The following is a 22330-nucleotide window of genomic DNA, read 5'->3' on the forward strand; positions in this document are numbered from 1 at the left end:
TAGGCAGCACTGCATCAACGGCAGAATGGAACATGCAACAGAACAGCAAAGGCTTCAACAACTGTGTCCTGTACTGTATCTCTCACGTAAGATCTGCAGCTGGAGTGACAGCAGAAAACTGCACTTCTGCACACCTACAGAGAGCAGTGTCCTCAGTTCTGCCAGAAGTGAGATAAGCTCCTTAACAAGCCTACTGCTCTGATTTCCCAGAGCTTCTGTCTTGTGTGATAATTTGGATAGGAAGGCAGAAGCTTTAGAAAAGCTTATAGAGACTAGCAGGATAGCCTCGCAGCAACACAGGATCATTGCTGGCTGGCCAGTCACCAGCAAGGTAAAATTACCAGCAATTAACAGAAATGTCTGCTCACATTCAATTCAAAGACCCCTCAGTTGAAAGGGAGCAGGAGAGCTTAATTCACCCAAAATCAACACGTTTTGCTGTTTAACGAATCTTTAATATCAGTAAAAGGGGGGGGAAGGAGGGGAGTGACATCTCAGTGCACAACAGCACAGAGACTACAGTTTTGGAGATTCTCCCATTTCAAACACAGAGAAGAAAAGGTGAGGAAGAACATGCAATCAAACAACAATCAGCTCTAGGTACATGATGAGGTTTGGTCCAGAAAAAAAAAAAAAACAAAACAAAAACCAAACAACAAAACAACAACAAAACATTGAAACAATTCATCCAATTACAGCAAACACAGCTTCTCTGAACAAGGTTGAAATATTGCATCTGTAGTGTTTCCACTGTGCTCTCCTTCAGCGGACCAGCGGAGCCTGCTTGAGTGAGATGAGGACCGAACGCATGCGGGACACATCTTTTGCCTGCTTACTAGACTTGGGATTAAAGTCACAGAGCTGAGCCACACGTTCCCACTCAGTGCCCGGAAAAATGTCTTCTGCATCATTCACAAAGGCTTCTTCAGCTGCCCTAAAAGCAATGCAAGGCACCTTGTGTTAATGCCCAGTACATAAGGCACTCTGTCGCTCTTACAGGATGCAGTTTTCTTTCAGCGTGTTTCGTAAGAGATGTGACCTGACAGCTGCTGGTGGACATTACAGCTACTTAAGCTCCCACTGCCCCAGCCCTGGAGATGGAAGTAGGTTGAAGTAGTATGCTATGCACAAGCAGTGCAGAGGGTTGCTGTGTAAAATGTTGGAATACAGGTGTTTGGTTTTAAGAACAGTTCTCGAGTCTTTGCTGAAGGAGTCACCACGCAAACTGCCGGGAAGCAAGGCACTCTTGTGCAAGGCATTTCTGCATAAATAGAATGCCAAGTCCAAACTAGTTCAGCCTATGCCACTGGATGGCTTACACAGGACACTTTTCAACTGGAAATTTACAAGTCCCTGCAAAAATGTCTTAAGACAGAGTCCATCTGAGGATTTACATAAGCTCCAAGGCCTACAGGACATCATAAAACAATCTGCTGATGGCTGCCAATGCTGCAATGAAGCAGCCATGAACCAAAAGGAATTTGAACTCAAAAATCTCATGCTTGTGGGTGCACAGGGGATGACTTGAGGTCAATTCACAGGATAAACACATTTTCCCTGCTTTCACCCTAAGGAGACTTTGTACATTATGTACAGGTGAGTACCAGTGGCTTCCCAGCTGCATCCCTTTGGTATTGCTATGCTGCCAACAGCATCACCTCAATGCAGGGATAACACTCCAGCATCTGGTTTACATGAACTGTGAGGCCCTGGCAGCTGCCTGAGTGCAAGAGCAGTAAGCATCAAGAAATCAAACCAAATCCATCTACTCCAACAAGCAGTACAGAAATAAGCAGTGAAGATGACTCTCCCATGAGGGTTAAGCACTGTTCACAGGGATGATCAGGTTACAGACATCACTGAAGACAAGGGTCACTACAACACTGCTACTTCATGTGACATGACACTTAAGGGACAGCGAAGATTTTGTTTTACTTAACTGTTCTAGGCTGTAGCAAGGATGATTTATGTTTGTGCTTAAAGGTGAAGAGAAGAAAAGAAACAAGGAGAGAAAGTTTAAGTCAGATACAGAAAATGAGAATGAGTTTAATGCAGATGAACAGCTAGCTGAGCATGCACTAGTCGCTTAGCCCACATTCAGGAAACAGGTTGCCAGTTTTGCTCTGCAGCACTTACACTGCACATTTGCACTGGATATATGACATCAGGGGTTTTACTGGGGTAAAAAAAACTCCTCTCAAAATCAGCTCCAGGCAACATCATCAGAAAAGTCAAACACCACCTGTAAGTCCAGCATTTCACAAGTCTTGGTTTACATCCGCCTAGTTAGGTACTCAACTGCACACCGGACCTCCAATACTAACGCACTCAAAGCCACACCATGGCACCTTCTAAAAGTGTCACCTTAGAATCTGTGACAGGGCCATCTCTCTCAATTCAAATCTAGAAATTAAGGGAAGAAATTAAAATACATGAACAAGCCAATGAACAGTGCAATTCTTTCACGGCGTGGGAGCCAGCACACTCACAGGGGCTTAGGAATCAGGGCCGTATTCTTACCGATCCACAAGGCTAGCAAAATGCCTGCACAGAGCTGTGCCTATGTCCTCCCAGTAGCTAAGGCTCATTTTCCAATACTACTTACTTGCACTTTTCCTTTGCTCTCTAATAGCATCCAATCTCCACAGACACACACCTCTTCTACCCCAGTTTATAGTAGAGAGATCTTTTCTACCTTCTTTGGCTTGTGGAGCTCATGTGCAAGTATCACATTCCAACACTACTTACTTGCACTTTTCCTTTGCTCTCTAATAGCATCCAATCTCCACAGACACACACCTCTTCTACCCCAGTTTATAGTAGAGAGATCTTTTCTACCTTCTTTGGCTTGTGGAGCTCATGTGCAAGTATCATGTTCCAACACTACTTACTTGCACTTTTCCTTTGCTCTCTAATAGCATCCAATCTCCACAGACACACACCTCTTCTACCCCAGTTTATAGTAGAGAGATCTTTTCTACCTTCTTTGGCTTGTGGAGCTCATGTGCAAGTATCATGTTCCAACACTACTTACTTGCACTTTTCCTTTGCTCTCTAATAGCATCCAATCTCCACAGACACACACCTCTTCTACCCCAGTTTATAGTAGAGAGATCTTTTCTACCTTCTTTGGCTTGTGGAGCTCATGTGCAAGTATCATGTTCCAACACTACTTACTTGCACTCTTCCTTTGCTCTCTAATAGCATCCAATCTCCACAGACACACATCTCTTCTACCCCAGTTTATAGTAGAGAGATCTTTTCTACCTTCCTTGGCTTGTGGTGCTCATGTGCAAGTATCAATTCAGTATTTTTCTGATGATGTAGGCAACTGAGCACAGACCAGCAGCAGAAAATGCAGAACTAAACCTTGTCTTTCTCTGTGGAAATGACTAGGACTAAACACAGCACCGAGGCAAGACTGGAGGCCCTAACCCATATATCCAGCAAAACATCCTGATAAGCACTGTTTGCTGGCCCAGAAACAACTGCAAACTCCTACTTCTAACAACTGCTGGGGTCATCACCAAGATTCCAGAAGTATGTATACTACATGACTTAATTTGAGAAGGGCTGGATGTTATGCAGCGTGTGGGATCCTTACAGGAAAGCTACACTTAGCACTGCAGATTGCATCAGTACAGTAAGTAATGGTAATTTACATGTATTAGCTTCTACTGCCCTGAAACATTCAGAAGTCATCTTCAGACATTCAGCCTCCTCATCACCTAATTGACTAGCAAACAGAATTAGTAGTTAAGCAACATACACATAACCAATCACGTCAGCGAAGGGTTGTTTGTAGAAAGCTTCATCTGCCACCCTAGGTAGCAAGTAGTCCCCACAGGCAGGCAAGCAGGCAGGAAAAAAGAGATAAGGATGAGAAGTGCAGAACACAGCCAAAGGCAGTTTTAACTAAGCATGTTAATCACCCCAGACTTACTGCAACAGGAAAGCAGCTACCATATAAGTCACTGACTCAGAGGGTCAACGCAAAAGCTCACCTACTTCCTACAAGCTGAGCCCAGCTAATTTGAGACCAGAGCACCAGTATTAGCATTAGGCCACTTCCAGCAGACAAAAACCAACAAGAGAGATCTCATGTGCTGGTTTGAGGCTAACTGGAGTATTTTAATGAGAGAAATTAGATATTAGATCACTGGCTGTAAAATGGACGTTGATGTCTATGTTACCTGTTGGTTTTGCTGAGGGATATAAAAAACAAGAAACTGTAACAAAGATAGTCAGTCTCTGCCTGGCTGTCCCCTACTTCACCATCTCTGCCTGAACCTGCATAACTTGAACTAATCATTCTTCATTTAACCCTGACCTTTCCCAGCTCTTCTTTGCATGTAAGGGGAATTCTGACATAAGGGAGGGGGTGGAAAGAAAGGTGGGAGGTTGGCTGGGAGCCCTCCTTGGGCAATCTGCTGTTCAGGAGGGGGGTTGTATTTCTGTATTACTTTTAAATTGTGCATAGCTGTAATTATCTGTATATATGTGCCATCCTGTAAATACACAGTTTGATTCCTTAACTTCCAGCTGGCTGAGTTATCTGGTGAATTCCTAGCCATGTGGGGAGGAGGGTAACTCCCAGACATGCACATCTCACCAGGCTGATGAGAATGCCAAACATTCCTTCTGCACAACACTTGTTCAATGTACCCTGCTCCTGAACGCACACCCTGCATTCAAGTACCAGCCACAATAAAGCTGGGAGGGTACCATGAGCTCTGGCTACCACCTGGAAAACTGTCAGTCCTGCTTCCTCTTCTTGGCCCAGACAAAAGACTGTGCCTCAGTGAATGGAAATGTTAAATTCATCACTCTGCAAGTAGTGCAGGTTTCCTTTCTCCTTGTAGGAAGAGGCAGAATCTGCACAGGACTCTACATTTAAGCTTTTTGTCTTAAGGGATCTCCAGTAATTCTAGCTCATTATCTAATGCTTTCTCTTGCTGTTTTTGGACACTGAATCTAGATTCTAAGAAAAGCCTACCTAGGACTTCGCTTAATCAAGTCAAACCTGATAACCACTTTGATAAGAAAAAAGTTGTTTCAAACTTCCAAGTCTATGCATTCCTGAAGTATAAAGCAACTCTAATGATTACCTGAACAGGATGACACAGGCAACCCCAGGCCAGAAGTAGAGATCCAAGTGGCAAGTCAGTACTTATCACATTTACTTTATTGTAGCCTGAAGTCAAAACTCCATGGGGAATCTCTTGAGAAGTGTAAGAGCTTACTAAACGAGCAGCCAAGCCACAGATTTCTGCCCTTAGGGCCCACCATTGGGAAATTCAAACCCAGTACAGACACAGTCAGCATTCAATACTTCAGTAACATGACTAGGTCAGGTTATTTCTCAAACACTTCTTTTAGAAGAGGCTAAAGGTGTTAAGATTTCTAATGAAATAACTTGTAGCAAAGGCTAACTGGAAGGCCAGGTCCATGCTTCTGAAAATATCAAGTAAATTTGCAAGTCTCAAGGGAGGTAATTACAGTCACAGAAGACCTAAGCAGCTAGAAGCATGCAAAGAGGTAGGCAGACTAACACTTCTCCTGGCTACATTGAAAATTTATGTCATAAGGAATCTTCAAGAATTCTTGGCTTGTTAGTTAATGCTTTCTCTTGCTACTACTGAACATTTAATTTAGACTGAGAGAAAAATAAAAAGCCAGTCTACCACTACAGAATCACTTCTGAGTAGGAGAGTTTACTTTAATGATCTGAAAAATTAGTGTCTTAGGACACACTAGAAGCATACTAACCTCTCTCCCACATTAGTATCATATCCAGTACCACAACTCTTCAGATAGCTGGAGAAATCTTACCTGTTGCTGGCTTTTGTTTTCTGAAGATTTTCATCTTGCCTTGCATACCACTCCTCCAGCTCCTTTATTGCTTTCTCTTTCCATTCTGCTTCCTGCTTTCGTGAGTTTGCATCTGAAGATTTAAGAATTGGTTTCTTAGTCATGTTTGTTCCAGCTGGGTCTTGCTACCATCTCAGCTGATGGCTGAAAGCGTGCAGACAGCTGCTCAGATACAGGTTAGGAGACTTCCTGTTTTAGGTGTGAGAACTCCCAAACACCAGAAGATTCAGAGGATTAGCTAACTGAATGCCTGCACTGCCCAACTGGCACAGTCCACTTCACTTAAGGATAAGCATTTGTAGTCTAACACAGATTCCGCATGTGTGCTGGACTGACAGAAAGTCACCTTGCTGTGCTATAGCACTAAAGGTAAAGCCTCTGTGCTTAGACATAGTCAAGGAGCCATCATGTTTTTGCACCCAGCCAGCAGGTGAGGACAAGCTTGTCTGCTGTAACTAGCCCAGAAGGAGAGCAACAGGCTCAGGTCTATACAGAATCACATTGTACAGAAGGTTGCCTTAACAATTTCAAGCGAAGCCTCCTCAGTAATGTACGTGGAAAAAAACAGTTTGTAGGCTGTCAGAAGCTGTCCATAGGAAGGTATCACTGCATTTAATAGCTTCATTTTGTTTAGCTACTGGTCCACTACTTTAGCTATTAGGTTAAGATACATCTGTCAGAAGCTGTCCATAGGAAGGTATCACTGCATTTAATAGCTTCATTTAGTTTAGCTACTGGTCCACTACTTAATCTAGCTATTAGGTTAAGATACATGTGACAGATGGCTTCAGCAGTTACAAAATGAGCAAAAAAGGTGCTGATGGCTGCAGTGTTTAATCACTTTTCTGCTGACAAGAGCTGTTCATTTTGTTCTCTTACTCAAAAGCAAAGGCTAGGCCACATGAATACTCTTAAGGATCAGAGAACCACTCACTTGCTGTCTCCTCCACCAGCACAAACTCTACTCACTGGAATACTTATCCAGCCTTGCTGCTCAGGCTCATAAGCATGTTAGATTCCCAAGAGCCAGGAGCCATACTGCTGCTTAAGAAGGTGCCAGTACTTCACTTACAAGCAAGGCTACTGCAACAAACACTGTCCTTACCAAGCTGCTCCAGGCGATCCTTTTGCTCCTCTCTCCACTTACGAATACTCTCCGGTTCTGACTGCAGTCGATCTACTTGGGATATGGCAGCATAGGAGTCTGTTGGACCATTACTCTCCTTAAGGGGAAGGAACAGTAATACAATTTACAAGTGACAACATAATATTTCAGATAAGCTGTCCACAAGCTACATGAGACTCTGTTTGAACTGAGCACATAACACGTTCATCTGACATTAAAAAATCTCCACCACTGACAAGAAATACATCTTGCCACAAATCACTGCAGGGCTGAAGGAAGCTAATATAGGACTGCCTCTAGCAATTAGGGATCAAACACAAATTCAAGCTGACTGGGAGAAGTCAAACTGTGCCAGAGATCTGAAGAAAGCAGGTAACAATGCCTAACACCTTGCTATACAGCCGTAGGCCTGGAGATTCTCCAGTTAATTTCACCTGAAATATATGCTGCAAAACTTTTTTTCCCCAAGAGACCTGTGCATTGAAGTTTAAAATGTTCTCTATATCTTATGTGTCAACTTCAGAGACATTTCCAAGCTTAACTGATATTAAATAGTATTCCCATGAAGATGAATTCTGCTTCCAGTCCTGATCAACGTACTCATCGATGACCTGAGCAAAGGGACAAAGGAGTGGCTGAGATGCCAGAAGGCTTTTCTGCTATTCCACAAGACCTGGACAGGCTGGAGAGTTGGGCAAGAAGAACCCTGACGAAATCCAACAAGGGCAAGTGCAGAGAACTGCATATGGGGAAGAACAACCCCATGCATCAGTACAGGCTATGAGTTGATCTGCTGGAAAGCAGGTCTGCAGACAAGGAACTGGGAGCCCTGGCAGACAACAAGTTAACCAAATGTTAGCAGTGTGCTCTTGAGGTCATGAAGGCAAATGGTACCCCATGGTGCACTGAGGACAGTGTGGTCAGCAAGTAGAGGGAGGTTCTCCCTCTCTGCTCCATCCTGATGAAGTTATGAGACTGGTGAAGGGACTGGAGGGACAGCTTATGAGGAGAGGCTGAGGGAGCTGGGGTTGTTTAGTCTGGAGAAGAGGAGACTCAGGGGGACCTTATCATACTCTAACAGTACCTGAAGGGAGGTTGCAGTAAGGTGGGGGGTCACACTTGGCTCCCAGGCAACCTGTGACAAGATGAGAGGGCATGGCCTGCAGCTGTGCCAGGGAAGCGGTAGGCTGGATATTAGGAAACACTTCCCCACAGTAAGAGTAGTAAGATGCTGGAATGGACTGCCCAGGGAGGTGGTGGAGTCACCATCCCTGGAGGTGTTTCAGGAAAGTCTGGGTGTGGCAATCAGTGACACAGTCTGGTCGACGTGGTGGTGTTAGGTCATAGGCTGGGCTTGACATTCTCAGGTCTATTCCAGCCTCAGTAATTCTGTCGTTCTCATCTGAAATACTGCCCCCAGTTCTGGGCTCCCCAGTTCAAGGACAAGGAACTATTGGAAAGAGTCCAGCAGAGAGCCACTAAAATGATTAGGTCACTGGAACCTTATGAGGAAAGGCTGAAAGAGCTGAGTCTGTTTAGCCTGGAGAGGACCAGACTGTAACAGCCTATGTCTTTTAACAGACATTACAGAATTTGGACTGCTCTAAGCAGCTTAGAATACAAGAGACATTTGAACACTGAAGGATCACTCTACCAACACAGTTCTTACTACATAATAGCTCTAAGACTTACAGCGAGGAGGGCTAGCATTTGTCCTGGTTTAAGTTAGGATGTAACTAATTCTATCCAGTAGTTTTACTTTTCAGCTTTAAGTAACTGCACTTTCTGAAATTAACAGCATGTTTTTGCAGTATGCAGGGCCAAGAACACTGCTTAATCTTGTGCATCATGCTGAGAGATGCAGAATTAAAGGCCACAGCTACAGGCTGGAGTGGACAGGACAGAGTATCCTATACTGGCCAACTACAAGTTCAATTCCATACACATCATATTCAGTATAAAGATGAGGGACCACAAGGATCAAGTTTCTCTTAGTCAATGGCCACCTGGCAAGCAGGACTCTTCCTTCTGCCTTTGATGGCAATCTATGAATTCCCAAATCCAGTTCCAGAATCCATCTCCAGAGTTCCAGTTCCCATCTGCCACTGAACTCAGCCTGTGAACCAACATCTGCCCACGGCATTAGCACTGACAATGACTTAATTGCCATCAGGGAGGCTGGGCTCAGTACTGGATTTCGGTATGTCACATTTTATTATCATTTCCATTAAGTCTTCCAATTTGTAAGCCTCTCTCCTTGGGAAAGGAGAGAGGTTAATAGAGAGTGTCTGTCAGTCATTCATTGGCCAGCCCACCTCTAACCCTTGACACCATTAATGTCAGATTTGGAAAGCTGATCAGTACTCTGCTATTTGCCACAGAGGGCATTCCAAGCCCAACAACTGTTACTGGTTCACCGGACTCTTAATAAACCTAAGAGATCCCACTGCTAACAGTACCAGACTCACTGCAGCTTATGACAGAATTGTCTGCATCTTGCCCCTTTTTGGACCTCCTGTAGCCCTTGATGAAGAAATCATGCTAAAAGAAGGGACTACACTGGTAGAAGGCTTCACATTCAATGCAAAACAAAATAATCTGGGCAGTTGTAGAGCCAAACTAGTGACAGGTAGCCAAGACAAAAGTTGCACACAGCCCATTCGGTCTGGTTCTCCTCAGTAAAAGAAAGGTCTACCAAAAAAAGGAGGCAGCTGGTCACTTAGATCTGAAAACACAGAATCATGATATTTCATCTACCTTCTCCTGTATATGTAAGGAAGCATGAAGGGCCAGTAAGAACTCTGCCATCAATCTCACGGCAATGGTGAGGACCTACAGGATAGCCAAGGGATCAGGCCCAGCCAGCATGGGTTTAGGAAGGGCAGGTCCTGTCTCACCAACCTGATCTCCTTTTATGATCAGGTTCCCTGCCTGGTGAATGTGGGGCAGGCTGTGGATGTAGTCTACTTGGACTTCAGCAAAGCCTTTGACACAGTCTGCCACAAGAAGCTCCTGGCCAAGCTGGCAGCTCATGGTTTGGACAGGTTCACTCTGTGCTGGATCAAGAACTGGCTGGATGGTAGAGCTCAGAGAGTGGTGGTGAATGGTGCCACATCCAGTTGGCAGCTGTCACTAGTGGTGTTCCCCAGGGATCAGTGCTGGGCCCAGTCCTGTTCAATATCTTTATTGATGATCTGGATGAGGGGATTGAGTCCAGCATCAGTAAGTTTGCAGATGACACCAAGCTAGGAGCAGGTGCTGATCTGTTGGAAGGTAGGAGAGCCCTGCAGAGGGACCTGGACAGGCTGGATGGGTGGGCAGAGGCCAATGGGATGAGATTGAACAAGGCCAAGTGCAGGGTTCTGCACTTTGGCCACAACAACCCCAAGCAGCACTACAGGCTGGGGACTGAGTGGCTGGAGAGCAGGCAGGAGGAAAGGGACCTGGGGGTACTGATAGATAGTAAGGTGAAGATGAGCCAGCAGTGTGCCCAGGTGGCCAAGAGAGCCAGTGGCATCCTGGCCTGCATCAGGAACAGTGTGGCCAGTAGGACAAGGGAGGTTATTCTTCCCCTGTACTCAGCACTGGTCAGGCCACACCTTGAGTACTGTGTCCAGTTCTGGGCTCCTCAATTCAAGAGAGATGTTGAGGTGCTGGAACATGTCCAGAGAAGGGCAACAAAGCTGGTGAGGGGCCTGGAACACAAACCCTGTGAGGAGAGGCTGAGGGAGCTGGGGGTGTTTAGCCTGGAGAAGAGGAGGCTCAGAGGTGATCTTATTACTGTCTACAGCTACCTGAAGGAGCATTGTAGCCAGGTGGGGGGTGGCCTCTTCTCCCAGGCAACCAGCAATAGAACAAGGGGACACAGTCTCAAGTTGTGCCAGGGTAGGTATAGGCTGGATATTAGGAAGAAGTTCTTCACAGAGAGAGTGATTAGCATTGGAATGGGCTGCCCAGGGAGGTGGTGAAGGCACCGTCCCTGGGGGTCTTCAAGAAAAGCCTGGATGAGGCACTTAGTGCCATGGTCTAGTTGATTGGTTAGGGCTGGGTGATAGGTTGGACTGGATGATCTTGGAGGTCTCTTCCAACCTGGTTGAAAGAGCAAACAAATATGCAAATATCAGCAGCAGTGAAAGCTGTGACGCCAATAAGCTCAGTGTTCACTTAAAACCCTATGGAGAAGCAGCAGATCTACTTCCTCCTTCTCCAACACTCATTTAATCAGGGCTATGCAGCCAACTCTAGTATCAGGCAATAACAATGCCTTAGTCAAATGATTGTCTAATTCAGCTACACCACGGTGCTTTAGAATGCCTTGCTCCTCCCTGACACTGCAATCATGTCAAACAAGTGTCTCCTCTGGTCACTGTTATGGCTAGCTAATACACTTTCATACTATGACTGAGATGATTTAACCAGCAGCTTAACTTTCTGTGCCTAAGAAATGTGCCATGTTTTGTCAGCTCCTTGTAATACTAATCTTGGTAAGATAATCAGAATATTGGAATTATTCTTACAGAACATGCACTTTTTGCTTTGAACAAGGCAGTCAGAGCATGCTTTCATCTTATTAGCCAGTAGTAAATTGGGATTAAGTCGTACCACAGAGCCTGTTAGTCTGCTTAGGCCACAATTCAAAATGGACTGCTGCTTTAAATTGCTTCTGCATCCAGGAGAGGCACATTAAGAGCATTAAAACCTCTATGAGATGAGCTATCAGAATAGAAATAAATTCCTTCAGAGATGAGATCAAAATACATTAAAGGCAAAAAATTGTAAGTATTAGTCTAGATTAAAGTTCTAAGAGCAAACAGCACATTCTAAGTATAGAATACTTCTATCTTACCTGATAGACATCTCCATTAACCACTCCATCAACAGCACCTGTAAAGTAGTGACTGTAGTTTAGCCATTTGAGAAAAGACAGAACAGCCAGATTTACTGATTTCAGTAACTTGTAAGTAAAGCTTTACTAGAGCATCTAGCAGGAGAGTTGGGCAAGTGAGTGTTACCTGATACCCTGCACGGTCACTTCCTTATCTTAGCACTTGTCCAGATAGGCATAAGAAACCAATTAAGCCATTATTCTGCAGAACCAGTGACACTAGGTAACTTCATCATGAGATCACACTTCAGACTACATAAACAGCAAAGCTGATAGTGCTGAGAAGCTGCTCGAGTTTACTCTCACTTTCTCCTCTTTGTCTTAAAGGCTGCCTACTAGACAACTGTCCAGAAGGTAAGAAATGTGATTCTTGCCTATTTAGTCTTCACCTGGAACATCAACAATTCTGTAGCCAGCATTTCGAAATTCTTATCCTGTTTTAGCTACCTTCTAATTCCTAATCAGCTCAAAAGACAGAACTGACACTCCCAAAGTCACCTTTCTGCGATCGCATGTCTGGTCGCTCTCTACTCCAGCTGCTGCATTCATCTGACAGCTGAGCTTCAGGAAAAGGATCAGTCAGAAATCTTTGACACAAAACCCACAAATTTAATCTTAAAGCACAGACTGAGAACATACCTCATCTGAACTTTTGGAGCTACTGAAATCTCCAGACTATGCAAAACAACTCTCCACAAGGCCACCTCTCTGGAACAGTGCTACAAAACATCTCCATGTGTGGTATAGCAAGGCATGCTATTACCTTGGTGTGCTAGTTTGAGGCTAATTGGAATATTTTAATAAGAATGAGAGAAATCATATTATAGGCTGCGAAAAGAAAACAATGGTGATTATCTACTTCACTCATAGGCTCACTGAGATGCATAAAAACAAGGACACAAACACAGATAAAACAGAGTGTGTAAGAGTCTCTACCTGTCAGAGTCAGTGCCTATGCTTTTCTCCCTGGGCTTTTACCATGCAACCCAATTAACTCCACTTCTAACCCCCCCTGGCTGATCCTCCAAACTCACCTTACACTTACCACACAGGAGCATTTGTGCCATGTTACAATGCTCTTCAGTAACAGATTACACCAAAGTCACTTTCTTAAATAAGATACCTACTTCAGCCATAACTAAGAGCATTATGTTGCTCTGTGTGTATCCTGTGGTTATCTGTGTGTATATTTGCTAAAAAAGGTTTCATCCTAGTACTGTTAATGGCACACAAGAAGCTCTTTGTACTCCTCCTTTACCAGGGAACGAGGCAAGCTTTATTAAGTCCTTATCCCTGAGCCCTGAATAGCAGCATAAACTGTATTAGGCAGAGGATTGTAAAGATGTGGTGCTTAAGCTCGAAGATAGTAGTCTCCAAGAACACAGTTACTAACTTCAGGAGAGGAAGACTCAAAGTCAAGAGAAAAAAAAAAAAAAGCAGCTTTTTAGTTATAAGAACCTAGCATCTTATTACTTGACTCCTACATCTGAAAGATGGTAGCTACTTTATCTGACTGCCACTCCTTTGCAAGTTACAGGAGCCAAAAAGAACCAGTTTGAGAGACACATAAATCTAACAGCATCTGCCTGTTAAATACCTGGAATCAATCTGGAAGCTCCTTCAAACAATATTTTTAGACATAACTGCTCACACACTGAACTGGGCAGGTACAGCTAACAGTTCTACAACACAGGGATATGAAGACTAAAGCCCACAAAGAAAACACACACTTCACTGTCCTTCAGGTTTAAGTCTTTCTGCACTAGAGATGCATGCTGCAGCAGCCCACCTTGTTTTGACAAGGCTGGAATTAGAGCTAAGCCAGAGTTCCAACTCACATTGGCATTAACAGCTTGAGTAAGCCACCTGTCCACTACCTTAGAAGAGCAGGCAACAATTCACATGTCCATACAATCGAACTGGAGTAGTAGTTCATTGCTACAACATCCAAGAGAGGCAAGCCATTAACTGTTGTTTCTGCTGCACAAGGAATTGTTCAGCCTAGAGAAGACTCTGGAGGGACTTCAGAGCTGCCTTCCAATACCTGGAAAGATCCTAGAGGAAGGCTGATGACAGACTCTGCATAAGGGTGTCTAGCGATTGGACAAAGGGAAGTGGTTTTAAGCTGAGAGAGAGTAGGTTTAGATCAGATCTTACAAAGAAGTACAAGGGTGGTAGGACTCTGAAAAAGGCTGTCAAGGGAGGCTGTAGATGCCTCCTGCCTGGGGGTGTTCAAGGCCAGGCTGGGTAAGGCCTTGAGCAGCCAAGTCTCATTGAGAGATGTCCCTGCCCATGGCAGAGAGGTTGGAGTAGACAATCTCCAAAGTCCCTTACACCTAAGCCTTTCTGTGATAGGTATCTGTGTGCTAATCACTGCACACAGAGTGGACAAGCAGAGTGCAGCCTGTCAGCCAGAGCACAGCGAGGCAGTTTGCAGGACAGACGATGACTAAGGGCGTGCAGGAAGGGTACTCAAGCTCTGATCAAGAAGTGAGTTCATTTGGTGGTCATCACCCTCTCAGAAGGAGCTTAGCTATGGTCTCCACCGGGCAGGAAATCTTCTCCTCACCAGAATGGATGTGGCAGCCCACACAGAGCTCCCAAGAAAATATGCAGACAGAATTTTATGGCATCTGCATCAAGCCACAGGCTACAGGGAGTAGCAGAGCCTGTCACTGGTATCAGGTGGCAACAGTGAGAACTGATGTGTGCATTGTGAACAAGCAGACATCTGCCCAGCCTGGTGGCAGAGACGCAGGAGAAAGCTGAAAAGTTAAACAGCAACTTCCTAGTTCCTAACAAGGGCATCTGGGGCACAAGTTACTTTTTCCTCCCTCCTTCCAGTACCAAGTGAAAAGGAGGACCCTGGGGAACTACCAATCTGTCAGCCTCAGCTTTGCCCAGAACAATTACGGAACAGAACCTCCGAGAAGCTAGACTAAGGCACATGGGGGGATGCAATTCAAGACAGCCAGCATGCCCTTAGCATGGGCAAGTCCTTCCTGATCAACCATAGTGGCCTTCTATGATGGAATGCCTACATTACTGGATAAGGAAAGATTTGTGGATGTCATCTATTTAGACACAGTCACCATCCCCCTAAATCCTCCTCCATGAAATGAAGAAATTAAGATTTGAAGGATGGACTCCACAGTGGATAATGAATTGGGTGGATGAAAAGCTGAACACAAGCCAGCAATATGCACTTACAGTCCAGAAAGGCAAATCACATCTTGGACTGCACCAAAAAAAGTGCATGCAGCAGGTAAGGGAGGCAAATCTTCCACTCTGCTCTGCTGAGACCTCACCCTAAGTACTGCATCCAGCTCTGGAGCCATCAGCACAAGGAGGACATGAACCCATTGAAGTAGGTCCAGAGGAGGGCCACAAAACGATCGGAGGGCTGGATGACAGGCTGAAAGAGTTGGAGTTGTGCAGGTTGGAGAAGAGAAGGCTGCAGGGGGACCATATTGTGATCTTTCAGTACTCAAAGGGGGACTATAAGAAATACGGGGACAGTCTTTTTAGCAATGCTTGTTGCAACAGGACAAGAAGTAACAGCTTTAAACTAAAATTAAAAAAAAAAAAAAAACCAGGAAGATTTTAAAAATATGCAGGGAAGATTTTTTTCAGTGAGGGTGGTGAAACTCTGCAACAGGCTGCCCCTGAAGGGTGGCAGAAGCTCCATCCCTGGAAACGTTTACAGACAGCTTGGGTGTAGCTCCGAGGTACCTGGTCTAGTCAGAGATGTCCCTGCAAAGGGGGCTGGAGTACATGACCTTCACAGGTCTCTTCCAACCTAAAGCATTCCACAATTTTGCAGTTCTCATCTCCAAGAGGAGGGCAGTTGTTTAATGAGACTCCTTGGGAAGCACTGGCTTGCCAGCTAAGTGAGAGGGCTAACATGTCTTGAAGATTCTTCCAGCAACTGTGAGAATATGCTTAAGTTCTCCTGTAACAGCAAATGCTACTCATTAACACCTTCAGTACTCAGGCTGGTAACCTGCAGAGGTAAGAGGAACACCACCACTGCTGAGGGCTGCAGCTGAGAAAACAAACATTGTTTGTCATAGGGTAACTTCTGCATGAAGCAGTCACTAACCAGCACAGAGCTCAGTGTTTCCAGAGAGAAGCCAGGTCAGAAGCCTTAAAATGTTAAACTTTCTCACCCATCTTGATCTCCCTGGAACTTGCAAACAAGATGCAGAGTCAGCATGCTGACTGAGCAACTGCAAGCAGAAGAGGAAATGGTACTGCACCAGCATGCTGTCCCACAGCAACACAAATATAACTGCAACAATAGTCAGTCTCTATTTTAGCTTCCCAGTCTCAGCTTTCATGTAGCTCAGTATAAAGTCTAGACAAGCTATCTCCTGGGCAGGAGTCGTCGTCCCTGGGGCAGTTCAAGGCAAGGTTGGATGTGGCACTTGGTGCCATGGTCTAGCCTTGGGCACTGTGGTAAAGGGTTGGACTTGATGATCTGTGAGGTCTCTTCCAACCTTGGTGATACTGTGATACTGTGATACTGTATCAGTACTCAGTGCTAGACACATACCAAATTTCTTTGTGCACACAAACATAGAATCACAAAATGCTTTAGGCTGGAGGTGACCTCGAAGATCACCCAGTTTCAAGCCCCTGCAATAGGCAGGGACACCTCCCACTAGAATAGGTCACTCAAGGCTTCATCCAACCTGGCCTTGAACACCTCCAGGGAGGGAGCAGCCATAACCTCTCTGGGCAACCTGTACCAGTGTCTCACCACCCTCACTGTAACGAACTTCTTCCTAACATCCAGTTTAAATCTCCCCTCTTTCAGTTTGAACCCATTACTTCTCATCCCGTCATCACAAGACCTTGTAAATAGTCCCTCCTTAACCCTCCTGCATACCCCTTTCAGATACTGGAAGGCTACCACAAGGTCTCCTTGAAGCCTTCTCTTCTCCAGGCCAAAGTGCTCCAGCTCTCATAGCCTGTCATGTAATTTCATGCTCAACTTCCCAAAGAAAAACCTCAGACAGAGCTGTTTAATGGCTTGAGAGTCTATCCAATTCTACCACAATATTCCATCTTGGAGCTCCCAAAATTAACACTGCATACTTAGAGCTACCCTAGTTAGCAGTGATCCATATTCCATGGCAATTGCTTCTGAACTTAGAGGTAAAGCCTTATTTCTGAGGATACTGCTGCACAGAGTGTGTCCAAGCATTCATAGAATCATAGAATTAACCAGGTTGGAAGAGACCTCGAGGATCATTCAGTCCAACCTAGCACCCAGCCTGAGCTAATCAACCAGACCATGGCACTAACTGCCTCATCCAGGCTTTTCTTGAACACTTCCAGGGACGGTGCCTCCACCACCTCCCTGGGCAGCCCATTCCAATGCCAATCACTCTCTCTGCCAACAACTTCCTCCTAACATCCAGCCTGTACTTCCCCCAGCACAACTTGAGACTGTGTCCCCTTGTTCTATTGCTGGTTGCTGGGGAGAAGAGACCAACCCCCACCTGGCTACAACCTCCCTTCAGGTAGTTGTAGACAGCAATGAGGTCACCCCTGAGCCTCCTCTTCTCTAGGCTACACAAGCCAATAATAGGGCAATCATAATGAGCTTCCACACAGCAACTCAGGTAGGTAGCTTTTGGAGTTGGAAGGGTTCAGAGAGAAGCCCTATTAGCAGCCTTGCACTCACAGAAGAATAACAACAGCCAAGCTTACCAGACATGAACAGCTACACTCAGTGCCCTCCACACATAGTACATCTTTCTAGACTAAGAGCTGGGTAGCCTGAAGAAAAACACAAACATCAGTTCTGCAAGTCAAGCTACGGCTTCACAGGGTCATCGCAACCATGATCAACTGCTCTGAAGGCAGCTGCCTGCATTAATGCCAGACTTTGTACTGCTTAGCAGAAAAGAAAGTTCCCTTCCTTTCAGTGAAGAACGTTTCCTGTAACATCCAACCTCAGCCTTCCCTGGGGTAACACGAGGCCACTTCCTCTCTTCCTGTCGTTTGTTAACAGGGAGAAGCAACCAACACACTGGCACCTCTGAAGTCTTATTCTCCATGCAAAAGGTGGCAACTACAACAGTCAGAGGCAGGACTTGGAAAAGGTAGCCCTTCTAATGCAAGTCCAACTATTTCATAAGGTATGGATTAGTTTCTCCTGAGGTCTTTCTATCCAGCAGGATCTTCACAGACAGTATCTCCATGCAGGGGATGTGATCTTACACTAACATTCATGTGAACTATGAGGGAGCTGGGGCTCTTTAGCTTGGAGGAGAGGAGACTGAGAGGTGATTATAAACATGTTAAGTGCCAGGAGGATGGAGCCAGGCTCTGCTTGGTGATACTCAGTGACAGGACAAGGGGCAATGGGTGGAAGTTGAGGAATAGGAAGTTTCATGTAAACATGAGGAGGAATTTTTCCCTTGTGAAAGTGACAGAAGACTGGAACAGGCTGCCCAGGGGGGTTGTAGAGTCTCTCTCTCTGGAGATATTCAAAACCCACCTGAATGCGTCCCTGTGTGATCTGGAAGAGGAGATCCTGCTGTGGTGGGGGAGTTGGACTGGATGAGCTTTCCAGGTCTCCTCCAGTCCCTGACATTGTGTGATTCTGTGGACTACTTTCAGCATCTATTTTAAACAATAAGTCTTCCACTTTTTCATTGTTACTTTGAGTGAACTTGCAGCTACAGCCAGAGCAACAGCCACTGCATGTCTTTCCTGTATTGAGTGGCACAAAACTGAACACAGCATTCAAGTGTCGAGTATAGAGGCACAAGCACTTCCCCACTCCTGCTGGCCACACTATTGCTAATACAGGCCAGGATGCTGTCATCCTTCTTAGCTACCTAAGCACCTCGATGGCTCACGTTCAGCCACACACTTGATAAGAAATCTCAGCCATAACTGACAGCAGAAATCACTAGATCATTTGTCACCAGTATATTCTGTACCATTGCAACCTGCCTTTTTAACAAGGAGGGAGTGAGTAAAGCCCTCAATGTTCCATTACAAACAGGACCCAAAGTCCACAAGTACAACCTACTATGCCTATTTAACACAAGAGGCCAGAGAATAAATGCAATTCCTGTGCATACAATAAAACATGACATACAGATCACATCATAGTAGATCACACTAATGAAGGATCCTCTTTCTCGGGAAAGTTCTCCAGCAACAGTTTCACATTCCATGAAATGTGAATTTACATGGCTTGAGAAAGCACTCTTAAAAGGCAGCCTAAGAATTACTTTTACATATCAAGCTAACCTAGAACTATTTAACAAGTTGATGTTCTGACAAAATCACACTGCAACAGCCACATTGCCTGCATGTAGAGAAGGTATGGATCTGGCTGGTGCTAGCATTTTGTGAGAAAGGCCACTGCCAGAGCTTTCTCCAAAGAAATTAATGCTCAAACACGTACTCCAATATACGTTTGGAACACAGAGATCAGCATAATGCCGGTCCAAGGTTTAAGTAACAGCAGGCAGCCTCCCTGTGCCTGTTTCTGCACTACACCCAGAACACAGAAGTTACATCTGATATCAAACAGGATGGTGTTCTGTTATCCTCATGCTCCAGTGTCTGTGCAAGTTACTCCCCTACTTCCTTTTCTACAGGAAGTATGCAGCCCATGTTTTGAACTTCATGAGTTGAGTTTAAGGGAAGCAGCAGTGCTCCATTATTCAGTTCATCTCGCTGGGCTTTATTCCAAGCCATGCTATGAACCTGCACCCTCATATAAGGGATACTCTAGTTGTTTCAGATGAGGCACTTAGTGCCATGGTCTAGTTGATTGGTTAGGGCTGGGTGATAGGTTGGACTGGATGATCTTGGAGGTCTCTTCCAACCTGGTTGATTCTATGATTCTATGATTCTAAGATTGCATAATTAAGACTTTACATTCTAAAGACCTTCCAACAGTGAACTGAGGAGCAAAGTTATTCCAGCTTAGTCTGAAGAAGAGCAGCATCTTCCTGAAGTGACAAAGGACTGTCGCAAGCACAGGTTTCCAAGGACCCAGGAACAAGTACAGGCAAAGTCTTTCAGGAGTGCTGAAACGTTAGTGAAGCACAGCATCGTGCTACATGTTCTACTCTTTTCCACCGCCGTTAAAGACTTCAGTTAAAACCCCTAAACCTTTAACAATCAGAAGTGTCTGGTTAAGGGTTGGACTTGGTGATCTGTGAGGTCTCTTCCAACCCTGATGATACTGTGATACTGTGTGATACTGTGTGTCTGCTTGGGCTGCACAAACTACCTTTAAACTCACTGAAAAGACACCAACTCCAGTTGCCATTACAGGTAACCACTCTCCTCCGAATGCAACAATGTCTTCTGCAGTGCCAGTGCTCACATTCAGTGCAAAGGTTACCAAGGAACAAAGGCTAGAAGCTTAGTAAAATTAAACATTAGCTCGACTGAGGGCATACTTTAAGACCAAGATCACTGCCTCTGAACAAAGATACAGGGGGCAGAATGCAGCAGACTGTTTTATGCCCCTGTCCGTGGATCCCCATTTCAGGCAAGCTTGGGGAATAGAGTTAGGACTGCTCTCAACAGGCTACACTTCGTCAAGCCTGGGCGCCCAGGCGTCTTCAGGAGATAGCAGCTGTAAACAGCACCCCATCTGAGGGGACAGAGAGATAACTCACGCACGGCAGAGAACAGAGAGGACGACTAAGACGGCATTCCAGCACGGCCCAGACCCAGTCCTGGAACGGTCCCCAGATAGCCAGGTCCCGCTCACGGGCGGCAAGTATTCGAGGCCGAAAGCGGAGGAGAGGGTCCTGCCGGCATCGCCCCCTCTAGGCCGCGGGGCCCCAAAAGAACTGAAGCTGCGATGCCCCACCGGGCATCCTCCTTGCCACCCCACTCGCCAAGCACAGCGCCTCCCTCCGTAGGGGCGCCTACCACAGGGAGGGACGGTAGAGGGGAGCCCGCCGATCCCCCGCGCGTACCCGAGTCAACACCCTCCGGAACCTGCAGCGCCGCCGGCACCTCGCCGCTCTCCAAGATGCTGTAGCCCTCATCGTTCTCGATGCCAGCGATTTCATTCTCCTGCTGCGCCAGGAAAGCGGCGGCAGGATCCTCCTCGGCTCCGTCTACCGCCCCATTATCGGCGGCGGCCGCTGGCTGCTGCTGAGTACCAAAGAACTCCAGGTCAGCCATGGAAGCAAAACGCGACGGAGGCAGCGAGCAGCGAGCGGCCGAAACTCCCTCACCTACGCCTACGCAGCGGCGAACGGAAAAGGAGCAGGCGAGCGCCCCCCCGACACCAATGAGAGCTGAGCACCGCTCGGCAGCATAGCCAATCAGCGAGTGGCGGAGGCGGGGCTAACGGAAATACCCGCGCGGTGCCTTGCGCTCCAGCCAATCAGTGCCAAGAGCCGTCGCGGGCGGCGCGTACCGGCGGGGTCAGGGCGCGCCGTGCCGCGGCTGGAGGGAGGCGGCGCCGGGACTGGGCAGCGCGAAGGAGTCGGGCGGTGCCTGGCGCCCCGCTTGCGCCAGCGGGCGGCAGTGTCTCGGTTCAGCCTGAGCTCTGCGCGCCCTTCTGGTTAGCTGCGCAGTAGTGCCCGGCGCGTCCGGCAGCGACCAGCATTTGGTCTGCGGCAGAAACTGACTTGCCGTTGCATTTCTAGCAGACCTCCCCGTTAGGTGGAGCTATACTGGCTCAGCACTGCTCAGGCCACACCTTGAGTGCTGTGTCCAGTTCTGGGCTCCTCAATTCAAGAGAGATGTTGAGGTGCTGGAACATGTCTAGAGAAGGGCAACGAAGCTGATGAGAGGCTTGTAGCAGAGCCCTGTGAGGAGAGGCTGAGGGAGCTGGGGGTGTGCAGCCTGGAGAAGAGGAGGCTCAGGGGAGATCTCATTGCTGTCTACAACTACCTGAAGGGAGGTTGTAGCCAGGTGGGGTTGTTCTCTTCTGCCAGGCAACCAGCAACAGAACAAGGGGACACAGTCTCAAGCTGTGCCAGGGGAGATCTAGGCTGGATGTTAGGAGGAAATTGTTGGCAAAGAGAGTAATTGGCATTGGAATGGGCTGCCAGAGAGGTGATGGAGTCACCATCCCTGATTGGGACACTTAGTGCCATGGTCTAGTTGATTAGGTTGGACTGGGTGATCTTGGAGGTCTCTTCCATCTGGCTGCAGGTTCCTACCGGCGTCCCTTCAGGTAGTTGTAGACTACTCCTGGCCACCTGCTCGCTACCCCGAGCTAGAAGGACCCTGCCTCTGCTGTAAACTGCCACTGTTGGCAGGAACACACCAGCAGTGTGGCATTTCTCTGCACTGCCACCAGAGCTGCCTCCTGGAAACTGTGTGAGACACTTTTGACTTTGGTGGGTTTCATTCCCCATGGACTGAATGTGAAATGCATTACAACTTGCAGTTCCAGAGGCTGCCGCAAACCAACCCTGCGTGTGTTTAACAACATTTGG

General features: G+C 46.4%; 1 protein-coding gene across 3 annotated transcripts; it reads right to left on the minus strand.

Annotated features, from left to right (window-relative positions):
* Positions 1-433: 433 nt before the first annotated feature.
* CLTA (clathrin light chain A) lies at positions 434-21175 on the minus strand. 3 transcript variants are annotated; one of them, XM_064140160.1, is made up of 7 exons: positions 20852-21159; positions 11844-11881; positions 6977-7094; positions 5833-5944; positions 3770-3823; positions 1941-1976; positions 434-934 (listed from the first exon to the last, which is right to left on the minus strand). In XM_064140160.1, the coding sequence occupies exons 1-7, from the start codon at positions 21060-21062 to the stop codon at positions 763-765; spliced, it is 741 nt and encodes a 246-aa protein (XP_063996230.1). In that variant the 5' UTR covers positions 21063-21159; the 3' UTR covers positions 434-762. The 3 variants fall into 3 exon arrangements, with proteins under 3 accessions (XP_063996230.1, XP_063996231.1, XP_063996232.1); XM_064140161.1 differs by lacking the exon at positions 1941-1976 and having other exon boundaries at positions 20852-21175; XM_064140162.1 differs by lacking the exons at positions 1941-1976; positions 3770-3823 and having other exon boundaries at positions 20852-21156.
* Between the last annotated feature and the right edge of the window lie 1155 nt (positions 21176-22330).

This window comes from Pogoniulus pusillus, chromosome Z (genome assembly GCF_015220805.1).
Source record: "Pogoniulus pusillus isolate bPogPus1 chromosome Z, bPogPus1.pri, whole genome shotgun sequence".
Taxonomy (NCBI): domain Eukaryota; kingdom Metazoa; phylum Chordata; class Aves; order Piciformes; family Lybiidae; genus Pogoniulus; species Pogoniulus pusillus.